General features: G+C 55.9%; 2 protein-coding genes and 1 non-coding gene across 3 annotated transcripts; all 3 read left to right on the plus strand.

The window, feature by feature from the left end:
- Positions 1 to 114: 114 nt before the first annotated feature.
- EFCAB12 (EF-hand calcium binding domain 12) lies at positions 115 to 6,478 on the plus strand. The gene is made up of 7 exons (XM_050904371.1): positions 115 to 571; positions 707 to 901; positions 1,646 to 1,799; positions 2,554 to 2,780; positions 3,662 to 3,875; positions 4,668 to 4,833; positions 6,126 to 6,478. Exons 1-7 carry the CDS (start codon positions 242 to 244, stop codon positions 6,325 to 6,327), a joined length of 1,488 nt encoding a protein of 495 aa, XP_050760328.1. The 5' UTR covers positions 115 to 241; the 3' UTR covers positions 6,328 to 6,478.
- Positions 6,479 to 7,630: 1,152 nt separating this feature from the next.
- Positions 7,631 to 9,993, plus strand: RPL32 (ribosomal protein L32). Its single transcript, XM_050904372.1, has 4 exons — positions 7,631 to 7,676; positions 8,649 to 8,749; positions 8,991 to 9,172; positions 9,814 to 9,993. The coding sequence occupies exons 2-4, from the start codon at positions 8,654 to 8,656 to the stop codon at positions 9,941 to 9,943; spliced, it is 408 nt and encodes a 135-aa protein (XP_050760329.1). The 5' UTR covers positions 7,631 to 7,676; positions 8,649 to 8,653; the 3' UTR covers positions 9,944 to 9,993.
- Positions 8,441 to 8,579, plus strand: LOC127021777 (small nucleolar RNA SNORA7). Its single transcript, XR_007767265.1, has one exon. It is a non-coding gene; the product is annotated as a small nucleolar RNA SNORA7 (small nucleolar RNA).
- Positions 9,994 to 10,097: the final 104 nt, after the last annotated feature.

Here is a 10,097-nt window from a genome sequence, read left to right on the forward strand (position 1 = left end):
CTGCCCTCTGCGCCAGAGCCGGGCCCGAGGAGCGAGCGAGCGCTGTCGCTGTCTGGCCGAGTGCGTCTGTTGTCACCCACAGCGCCCACACGACCGGCGAGGGTTTGACCGATGTCGAGCCTTGGATCATTGCTTCAGACCACGTCATCCAAAACATAGATACCTAAATCTCTGCTCTCGGTTGAAAGCAAGCAGGCTTCGCCCGCCCGAATCCAGGCGGCGTATTATTTTTGTTCCACCTATGGCAAAAGCAGCTGCTCCCTTTTCCAAGCCAACCTGGGCCACAGGTTCCTGCCGCCCGCCTGCCTTGCGGCTGCCCCCGGAGGGAGGAGACAGCCTCGGGTCTCCAGAAATTGCCCCCGATGCAGAAGGTGACCCGCAGAAGCTGGAGGCTTGGATTGAGGAGAGGAAGAGGCTCCGATCTCAGCTGGAGAGCGTTGCGGACGTAGAAAAATGGCTGATGGGAAAGCCTTCCCTTAGCAGTCAGGAAGAAAGAGTCTGGGAAAGAATAAAGGCGTGCAGAGCAGACAGGAGGGCTGAAAGCAAATCAGCTGCAACCCGCAGCCTGGGCGTAAGTGTCTGTGGTGCTAGTCTGTCCTTGGGATCGTTGCACCGCGTCTCCCGGGGCCCTGCCACAGCCTCAGCCCCTGCCGGCGTGGTGATTGTGGGTAACGGTGGTCCCGACGTATTTTCCACTCTTTTTCAGTGCTCAGCGCCAGCGAGCGGCCAGCCCTGGCAGGGAGGTCACCCTCCCCTTATTCGTGCACTGTACCCCACGGCGCTTGTCAGGCTGCATAACCTCCTGCGCAAGCAGAAGCTGACGATGGTGGATGCGTTCAAGAGGGCTGGTATGGACAGGAGGAAGATCACGAGAGCAGACTTCATTCGAGTCATCAAAGCGGTACGTAGGGAACCGAAAAGGAATGAACTGCTGCAACTCTGCTGTATTTTCCTGCATGCAAACCCAGAGAGGTTTCTGTGGAGCAAACGGTAGAGCTTCAGCAAGGGGCATTTTCTCTTGTCTTACCCTCAGAGAATGGCTGTCACGCTGGGGAAAGCTGAAGGGGAAAGGGAGGGGAGAGGTGCAGAGAAGCTGGATGTCAGCTAGAGCGAGTCCCAGGAGGGAGTGAAACCGTTGCCTCACGGTCTCTAAAGAGAGTCCCTGCGCAGTACCGTGGCTGTTGGGATCCTGCTGTAGGTGCTGAACTGGCATCGGGTCTCCTGCTGTCGATACTTGACCTGTCCCCGCCGGTCTCACGTACACCCCCAGCTCATGTCTGCACAGCACCGCTCGTGCTGAGCCTCACTTTCCACAGGCTGCAGCGGTTCAGAGCTCTGAAGAGCACTTCCAGGTCTGTTCGGGTTTGGCAGTTCAGATGTAATCTGATAGTATAGTCCCAGCCAAAGTATATTCTCAAAACCCCGAGGGCTTGGAGGTTCGGCATGGTGACAGCTGAGAGCTCTGCAGCAAAGGTCCAGTAACGTTGTTAATACTTGACAAACCCAAGTAAACCTCGCCAGGTTTTCTCTGTGCCATCCTTCCCTGCAAAAGCGTCTGGAACAACTGCAGAGTTTGCCCCTCCTAACTCTGGGCCAAGCCTTGATGTTTTTGTGATGGCTCTGTCATTTTGGTTTTGGTTGCCAGACCGAAGTTCCCATCAGCGACAAGGACCTGGAGACTGTGATCATCTTCCTGGCTTCCTCAAAGAGGGGGGATTTTATAAGCAATGAAGATCTGATTGAATGTCAAAAGCAGTGGCTGGAAATGATGAAAGGACAATCCAGAGAGACCAAAACAGGTGAGAGGAGAGCACTGTGCCGCAAAAGCGGCTCTGTATCCTTACTGACAGGGAATACCGAACTGCATCCAGAATATGGTTCCCTGGGGTCACTGCCCTGTATCAGAGTGGAGAGAAGGAGACTTCTCTGGGGAGAAGCTGAAGAGTCCAGGAGGTGTGCAATAGTGTAGTCACCCCGGCTGCAGGAGACAGATTATCCAGTCTTTTGGGTCTGGCTTAAAATCTGAACCCTGAGGTTTTAACGTACTGCACTGGATTTTGTTAGTTAGCATTGATCATCCAGCTGATCAAAAGCAGACGCTTCCTCCAGCTGTTGGTGGCAGCTGGAAAACACAGATTCAGAAGAGGTTATCTTTCAAAACCTAACCCAAACCGGAAGGCTTCTCACGGTACCCGTGTCATCTTAAGCTGCAGTTTTCACATCTGTGAGATAAGAGGCATTTTGCTGCTGTTGCGTTGCACTAACTGTTTTGCAGATTAAACAGACTTTGTAAGGATGAAGCACAGAACTGAGCGTGGACAGCAAAACACTTTGGGAAACTGCAAAGCAGAGATGGGGCGCTCTGTAATATGTGTGTCTGGATCAAAAGCTAAAGGATGTTTCTGTTCAAAGATCTGAGTCTGCTGGGAGTTCCAATTTGCATGAAAAGCAGAAGCCCCTTGTCTTAAATGTTGATCAGCCCTGGTGTTTCTGCTAGTTTGTAACACAGTTTCTCTGGGCTTCCTGTTTGTTTGTTTTTTTGATCTATCATAGGTGTACAAGCGCAGTTCCATAAAACCACTTGCACAACTGTCAGTTGCGTGACTTCTGCTGGGGGCAAAGCCGAAGAGATGAAGCCTTGTGCTCCTGCCAAGCCTGAAACACAGTTAATGCTGTTAGAAGTTCCCCCAGCCAACACCGAGCCAGAACGCAGATATCTAAGCTACGATGAAATGGAAGAGACCGGAAAACAGTTCAGAGACAGGAGGCGATGGAAGAAGGTACTCCCTGTGTGAGGCAGGAAAACGAGGGGACCTGCATGCCTTGGCGGGTGTGGGGTGGTTTAGAGGACAGTACAGCAGGAAAGGAAAGGATGGGGAGCTGTTGTGAATGTTAACCTCTTAGTAGTTCCTTGACCACATGGGACTTGCAGCTGAGGTGTTAGAAGCCCTCTAAAACAATTGGTTTAGCTTCTGAACACTTTGGTGCCCTGGTTTCAGCTGGGATAGAGTTAATTCTCTTCTCAGTAGCTGGTACAGTGCTGTGTTTTGGATTCAGTGTGAGAATAATGTTGATAACACGCTGATGGTTTAGTTGTTGCTCAGTAACGCTTATCCTAAGTCAAGGACTTTTCAGTTTCCCATACTCTGCCAGCAAGCAGGGGCACAAGAAACTGGGAGGGAGCACGGCCAGGACAGCTGACCCGACAATTATATTTTATATAACCAGGACAATTATATTTTATTTTACTTTAGTTATTAAACTGTTCTTATCTCAGCCCACGAGTTTTACCTTTTTTTTCCTCCTCCCCATCCCACTGGGTGGAGTGCTTAGTTGCTGGCTGGGGTTAAACCATGACATTTGGTGAGACTGATATTTTTTATGGGTAAATGGCAAGAAAAAGATGATATTGAAACAATTTTTATGTCTGCGGATGGAGTCTGCCTGATCACTGAGTTGATGTGCCCACCGGACTATGATTTGTCCCGCAAGATGCTGATACGCACTTTGTCCTATTCAGTTATCAGGGTCAGTGCAAGATGATCAAATAAAAATATAACACTGATTCATTCACCCCAAAACACTTTATTTGGAGCATCTTGGCAAGTGCATAGATGCACGTGCCCAGCAGCGCTAACCGGGACCTGTCCTTGACTTGCAGGACAAAGACAGCCCGCTAGAATGGAAAGAAAAGTGTCGGCTGGTGAGATCCGGGGATGCAGCCGTTGATGAGCACTGCCTGCCATCAACTGCAGAGGGTGACATGGGAGCACTGGTGGACCAGTACCGCAGGGATTGCTTCCTGAGCTATCTGAAGAGCCTCAAGCTGTGCAGGGAACACAACAGTCGTCTCACGGAGCTAACGCTGCAAAAAGGTGAGGCAGAGGCCAAAGGCTTGACGTGAATGTAGTAAATCTGACATGTTCGTGTCTCTTCCCAAGCTCAGAAACAGGGCTCGTGTAGGAGGGGCTGCTGCTGAAGCACGTTTGCAGCCCTGCAGGGCAATGGGATGCTGCTGGTTAGGATCAGAAAACAATCATTAGGGCCAGAGCAGGGCTGAGATAGCAAAGGGCGCTACAGATTGGCCTCTGGGCGCTACAGATTGGCATCTGGGCGCAGCAATGGCCCAGTGCGATACCACGGCTGGCTGGGCAGGAGCCTGGCAGCCAGGGCCCTGTCCCGGTGCCCCTGGGTTGGTAGGCAGGTTCAACCAAGAGTCCACATCATCAGTCAAGTTCATGGTGATGTGGCAGGTCCAAGGTCAAGCCGGGAAGTCAGTCCGTGGGTCAGGGTCAGCGGGGTCCCTGACCAGGCACAGACACGGCTGTGGCTGAGCTGGAGACTGCTACACCTACTGCGTAGCTCAGTGGGACTGAAGGGCGAGGGCTGGGCTGAGATGGGGTCCTGGGCCTGTGGGAAGGGTCCTGAGTGGAGCCGGTCAGGGCCATTAAGTCCTGTTAGTGCACTTGGGGCCCTCACACCTTCCTCCTTTGCGCTGTGGCTGTATCCCCTCCTGGGCAGCAGATGGTCTGGATTGGATGGGGAGGGGCAGCAGCGGAATTCAAGGGTTTTCTTGGGTAAATGCATTCAGCATCTTCTGTCCTCGCCCCATTGCTGGGCGGGGCGAGGCATGACTGTTTTCTTTTCACTGTGCACTTTGCCAACAGCCCTGCTGCACCCGGGAGACAAGATCATCAAAGAGGGAGAAGATATAAGGCAGATCAGGCAGCCTGGAGGATCCTACACCACAGCACGTGATCCCGCTCCATCGCCTGTGAGCACATCCAGATCAAGAACTGCAGCCAGAAAGCGGGCTGAAGAGGCGGAAAATAGGTTTGTTCAAAGAGGGTTTAGGCTCTCCTCCTCCTGTGCGTCACTCCTCTGTGCTCGGTCCCCACCGCATCGGAGGCGGTGCCGAGGTGCTGGAGTGGAAGTCAGGGTGCTGCAAGGGAGCAGCCAGTGACAGGGAAGAGGCAGGTTCTCCCCTCGGCCGCACGGCCGCTTGTGTATTTCAGTGAAGCCATCGGGTTGCGGTGGTGCCGGTGAGCAGTTTGTGGTGCCTGGCGGGAGCATTACGGTCTAGTTGGGTCTGGTTCTGCACCCTGAACTTGCAGAGAGCTACAGAGGTGACAATCTTCTCCCCTCAGAAGGTCCTCCTCAGTCTGACCCTACACTGTCTGAAATCCACTCAGAGAATATTCTTGTGGAAGAAAGACAACCCCAAAGAATCGAGCTTTACTCTCTGATCTTGGGTGGCCTTACAGCTGCAGCTACCCTTCTCCTGTGACACTGAAAACACTGCATTTCAGTCGTTAAACCTAACCTCAGAACTTCTCACGGCCGTTTGCATGGGTTGATTTTTTTCAGAAAACAGTAAAGAGCACTTTGAAAACAAAAGCTCTGCTCAGGTCTTAAATGACTGGGATGCCCATTTAAGAAGTGACGCCTTTGTTCTGAGTTTACCCTGAATGTTACAGGAGTACAAGAATCGTTTCTCAGAGGCAAGCAGCGTGGTCCCACCTTCCTCCTGGCAGACCAGGGCTGCCAAAGCGGCAAAGAACTTTCTCCTTCCAAAAACTGAACAATCCAAACTGTTTGGATTGGTGGAGAAACTTTTAGAGGGAAAAAATACAGCAAAGTAGAGCACAATTTTCTTTGTTATCTCAGTTTAAGAGTGTTTAGATACTGCAGGGATGGGCAATGTATCAACTCTTAAGACAGCTTTGCAAGTTGGCATTTCTAGTGTAAATAATGTATAACAATGACAGACATACCCGATTTATGCAGCAAATATTTGGATCTAACACAAGGAAAGCTGGATTAAAGTTCTCTTCAAAAAGGTCATTTGGCAGCCCAGTTTGAAAGGTTGGCAGGTTGAATATGCCATTGAGGAAATACTGGGGATCATCATCTCAGTCTGTTCAAACAAAACCGTTCGTAACTCTAATCTTGAAAGTACCAGAAAGGGCACAGGTCTGGCAGAGCTTCCCAGAGCCTGGAAGCCCCGGTAGCCGTTCGTGCCAGTCTCGCTTTTGCCATTTGTAGCAGCAGCAGTGAAACTGCCCAGAATTTTATTTCTGTAAAACACATTATTATCTCTTACCTTATTTTTTTTTTTTTTTTAGGCAGTTTCAAAGGAATAAAATGCAAATGAAGTTTGCGCACATGAGCAAGTCAAATGACAATAACTTCTGGCCAGGTCATCTTCTGGACAAGATACGCCTTTACCTACCCGAGATGGAGCCTGGCAGGGCACACGCCTTGTTCAGCTACGTCCGTTCAAGCAAGCCTGTCTGTCCTGGCCTCTACAGCCCTGACCGGAGCTGACTCTGGGGAGGAAGGGCGCTCAACCTACGGAGACGCTGTATTCAGACAGACCCGTTCCTTCTGAAGTTGTTCTCTCAGCAGTGCGAGATGTGAGCACGGCTTTGTGATCCGTCAGTCAGCTCGCGGGATCTGGGCCCTGCTGATGGAGAAAACGAAGGTATCAAACTGTATATTCAGGTTAAAGGCGGAGGAGCTGGACAGGCAACAAAATACGCTTCTCAGCTGGGGCCTCTCTGCTTGTCCAGCGACAGCCGAGGTGTTTTGTGAAAGGCAACGATCTCCCTGCTCCCTGGGCGTAAGCTAAGCGCGGGAGCTGTAGGTAAAGCGAGTGCATGGAGCGGGTGGCAGAGGGACACCCCGCTCAGCGCCCGCTGCCGGGCTCCGGCTCCTGCTCTTCCCTTGGTGCCTCTGGCACTGCCAGCTCCCGTCACCCATCCGGTGACGGCCCCGCGGCTGCCGGGGCCTCCACCGCGCAGCAGTGACACAGGCGCAGACGCCTGGCAGGGCTCAGGCTGTGTCCTCAGCCCGGCATCACTGAGCCTCCGCTCCGGTCTCGGGGGAGCAGCGAACCAGGGAGTTGAGGCTCCCCAAGGCTGAGGCCGGGGCCTGCTTCGGGGACGTCACCACCTCAGCCTTCGCTCTTCGCCCACCCTGGGTGCCTGCGTGTGCCCGGGCAGGCGGATCCAGGAGCGGTGTCCTGGGCGTCCTCGCTGCGGCGTGGAGCCTCGGGGACCAGGGCAGACGGTTTCCCTTCTTCTTGAGCGTGGCGGCGGCAGCAGCAGCAGCGGGCCCAGAGGCGAGGCCGCTCTGCTCCCGCCATGCCTGGCGCCAGCTGCGGGCGGCGGTACAACGGGGCTAAGAGCAAAGCCGCCGCCGTGCCCGAGCGCCGGCCGTGCCCGTGCCCGGGCGGATCGGGCTGGGGCTCCCGCCGCGGAGCCGGCGGTACCGGGGCAGGCGTAAGGGCCGGGCGGGGCGCACCGCCCCACCGCCAGGTGGCGCCCGCTCGCCCCTAGGGACTGGCGGAAGCAGCCGCCAGCCCGGGCACAGCCTGGCGGAAGTGACGTCGGGCAGGTCCTGGCAGCCTTGTACCGAACGCACGGTTCGAGGCGGGGGGGGGGGGGGGGGAAGCACCGATCCGTTCTCTCGGGACGTTCCCGCCGGACACAACCCGCCCGGCGTCACCTCCCGGCGGCGGCCTGGAGCTCCGCGCGGGCCCGGTGCCCCGCTGTGCGCAGCCGCGGCGCCGCACGGACCTGTCAGGACCTCCCGCGTATCCCATAAGCCCCTGCGCGCGGGGCCGCCTCCCTCTCTCGGCGGGGCCTGCCGCGGAAGGCGCCATCGCGCACCCGGTGAGTCCCCATCCGCGTCCATCCGCTGCCATCCGCGCCCCGGGGGCCGCTGGCCCGGCGCGGCCGCCCCCCCTTCCCTCCGCCACCCGTTTTCCGCGGGGAGCCGGCGGGCCGCAGGGCCGGGGCCTCCATGGCGGCCTCTCGGGGCCGGGCGGGCCTCGGCCTCTGCCTGCCGGGGCGCGGGCGAGGAAAAGCCGCGGCCGGGTAAGGGGGTCTCCTCTGAGGCCGCGGCGGGAGCGACCCCCGGCGGGCTGCGCGCTCCCACCCGCGGGGCGGGACCGTGCGTGGGCTGGGGAGCGCTGAGGCCTGACCCGCGCCCCTTCCACGGGCGGCGGGGAGCCCGCGGCGGAGCCGGCTCGGCCACGCTCACGGTGCAGGCGTTCAGTCGCAGGACGATGGCGGGGCGGTGCAGGACCGGGCCCGGGGCAGGGAGCGCGGTCGGCGCTGCGCGTCTCGTTTGTAGTGCAGAGGAACCGGAGAGCGTGAGCCCAAATCGTCGCTGTTAGTGTTAGTGCTGAGGGGGCTGCCCCGTCCCACGGGGGTGCCGACCGGCGAGGCGGTTGCAGGTGAGTCTGCGGGAGGTTGGCGTTAGGTGAGTCTCAGTCGCTCTTAGTCTCTGAGAACAGAAGTGGCACTCTTGTCAGTCTGTCTGTCTGCGCTGCAGAAGCCTGGATTTTCGGGCTTGGAAGGGCTCTGAAGGCGTTAGGGCAGGAGAATAATGGGTGGGGAACCTAATGCCTGCAGAAGTCGTCTGAGCAATGCGTGACCTCCCAGGATCGCATCTGGAGAGCTTTCAGTGCTCTTCCAGCTTCGGAGGCGGGAGGGAGAGAGGCTGCAGATGAATACCCATTCCCTCGCTAGCCTCCAGCGTGGCCAGTGAGTGGAAGATAGTCTGCTACACGTGCTGCAAGCGGAATAACGCATCGCCTTTGTGCCGGGTTTCCCTTCTCATAGCGGTTCTGTTTATCTTAGACACCATGCCTGCCCTCAGACCTCTCGTGAAACCTAAAATCGTCAAGAAGAGGACCAAGAAGTTCATCCGCCATCAGTCCGATCGCTATGTCAAGATCAAGGTAAAAAGTCATTGTCAGTTCATTAGAAAACGGATTCTGGGGCAGTCGGACATGGTTGCCTTTAGGGTTGATGGGGAATTAAAGCATAAAGGGTCAGTGGTGAAACAGCGGGCCGTGCTGTAACAGCCTGGCACGGTGGATGTTTTTGGAGATTGGTTTTGGCTAGAGCTGTTACCTCGAGGCAGGCGTTTTCAGACCGATCTCGTTTTGTAACTGTTAAATATTTTCTGCGTTTCTTCAGCGTAACTGGCGTAAACCGAGAGGTATTGATAACAGAGTTCGCCGGCGGTTCAAGGGCCAGATCCTGATGCCCAACATTGGCTACGGCAGCAATAAGAAGACAAAGCACATGCTGCCCACGGGGTTCAGGAAGTTCCTGGTCCACAACGTCAAAGAGCTGGAGGTGCTCATGATGAGCAACAAGTAAGTCTGCGGGGCCTGCGTGCTCCCTGCCGCGTGCGGAGCGGTCGCTGGCAGCTCTGCCGCCCGCGCTGGGGCCGGGCAGACAAAAAGTCAGCGCAGTCGGGGTGAGATGTAGGCGGGAGACGAGGGACGCTCTTGCTTGCAAGAGCACGAAGGTCGTCTTGGTTTCCTTTGTGCGGGAGGGCGCAGAGGGTGTCTCGGGGCGGGCAAACTCGTACCTTTGGCAAAAATATGGCGTTAGAGTGGTGGTAAACAGCACTGTACCTACACCGCTTTGATAAAACAGCGATCAGGAGTGTGGCTTTGTATCTGCTCAGACACAGGTCTAAATCTACTGGTAGCACTTTCTTTCAAAACAAAGTAGTAAGAGTAATTATTAACACTGTTTAAAAACTACCTCTTACTGAGTCTTCATTCGGAAGAAAGGAAGCGGGAGGGTCGAGCTGTTGTGGAGGCGAGCTCCTGCCCCAGGCCAGAACGGGTCGGGCTTGGCAGCCGGGGTGGGAGCGGCGTGGTTCAGCTCCTGTGCGCTGACGCTTCCGTGCTCTGCTGCCGCTGCGTGCTGCCGGCGGGACGGCTCCGGGCTGCGTTGCCTCGGCTGCTGTCGGTGCTGAGCCTGACGCGCGGTCCCTTTCCGACAGGTCGTACTGTGCGGAGATTGCTCACAACGTGTCTTCTAAGAACCGGAAGGTGATCGTGGAGAGAGCCGCTCAGCTCGCCATCAAGATCACCAATCCCAACGCCAGACTGCGCAGCGAGGAGAATGAATAAACCAGCTTCTACATCCGAGATGTATTTAATAAAGTGTAAAAACAAACCCAGGTGGATGCTCTGAATGGCCAAAGGGAAGGGCTTTGGCTTGGTGCCTGTGGGCAGGTGGGGCGGCTGCCTGCTGCTGGGGTTCAGCAGCCGGTGGTGTGGCTCC

This window comes from Gymnogyps californianus, chromosome 13 (genome assembly GCF_018139145.2).
Source record: "Gymnogyps californianus isolate 813 chromosome 13, ASM1813914v2, whole genome shotgun sequence".
Taxonomy (NCBI): Eukaryota; Metazoa; Chordata; class Aves; order Accipitriformes; family Cathartidae; genus Gymnogyps; species Gymnogyps californianus.

Coding starts and splice junctions, on each gene's coding strand:
- EFCAB12 (XM_050904371.1), top strand. CDS start 242: ATGGCAAAAGCAGCTGCTCCCTTTTCCAAGCCAACCTGGGCCACAGGT. Junction 572..706: donor CTGCAACCCGCAGCCTGGGC/GTAAGTGTCTGT, acceptor ACTCTTTTTCAG/TGCTCAGCGCCAGCGAGCGG. Junction 4,834..6,125: donor GCTGAAGAGGCGGAAAATAG/GTTTGTTCAAAG, acceptor TTTTTTTTTTAG/GCAGTTTCAAAGGAATAAAA.
- RPL32 (XM_050904372.1), top strand. CDS start 8,654: ATGCCTGCCCTCAGACCTCTCGTGAAACCTAAAATCGTCAAGAAGAGG. Junction 8,750..8,990: donor ATCGCTATGTCAAGATCAAG/GTAAAAAGTCAT, acceptor GCGTTTCTTCAG/CGTAACTGGCGTAAACCGAG. Junction 9,173..9,813: donor GTGCTCATGATGAGCAACAA/GTAAGTCTGCGG, acceptor CCTTTCCGACAG/GTCGTACTGTGCGGAGATTG.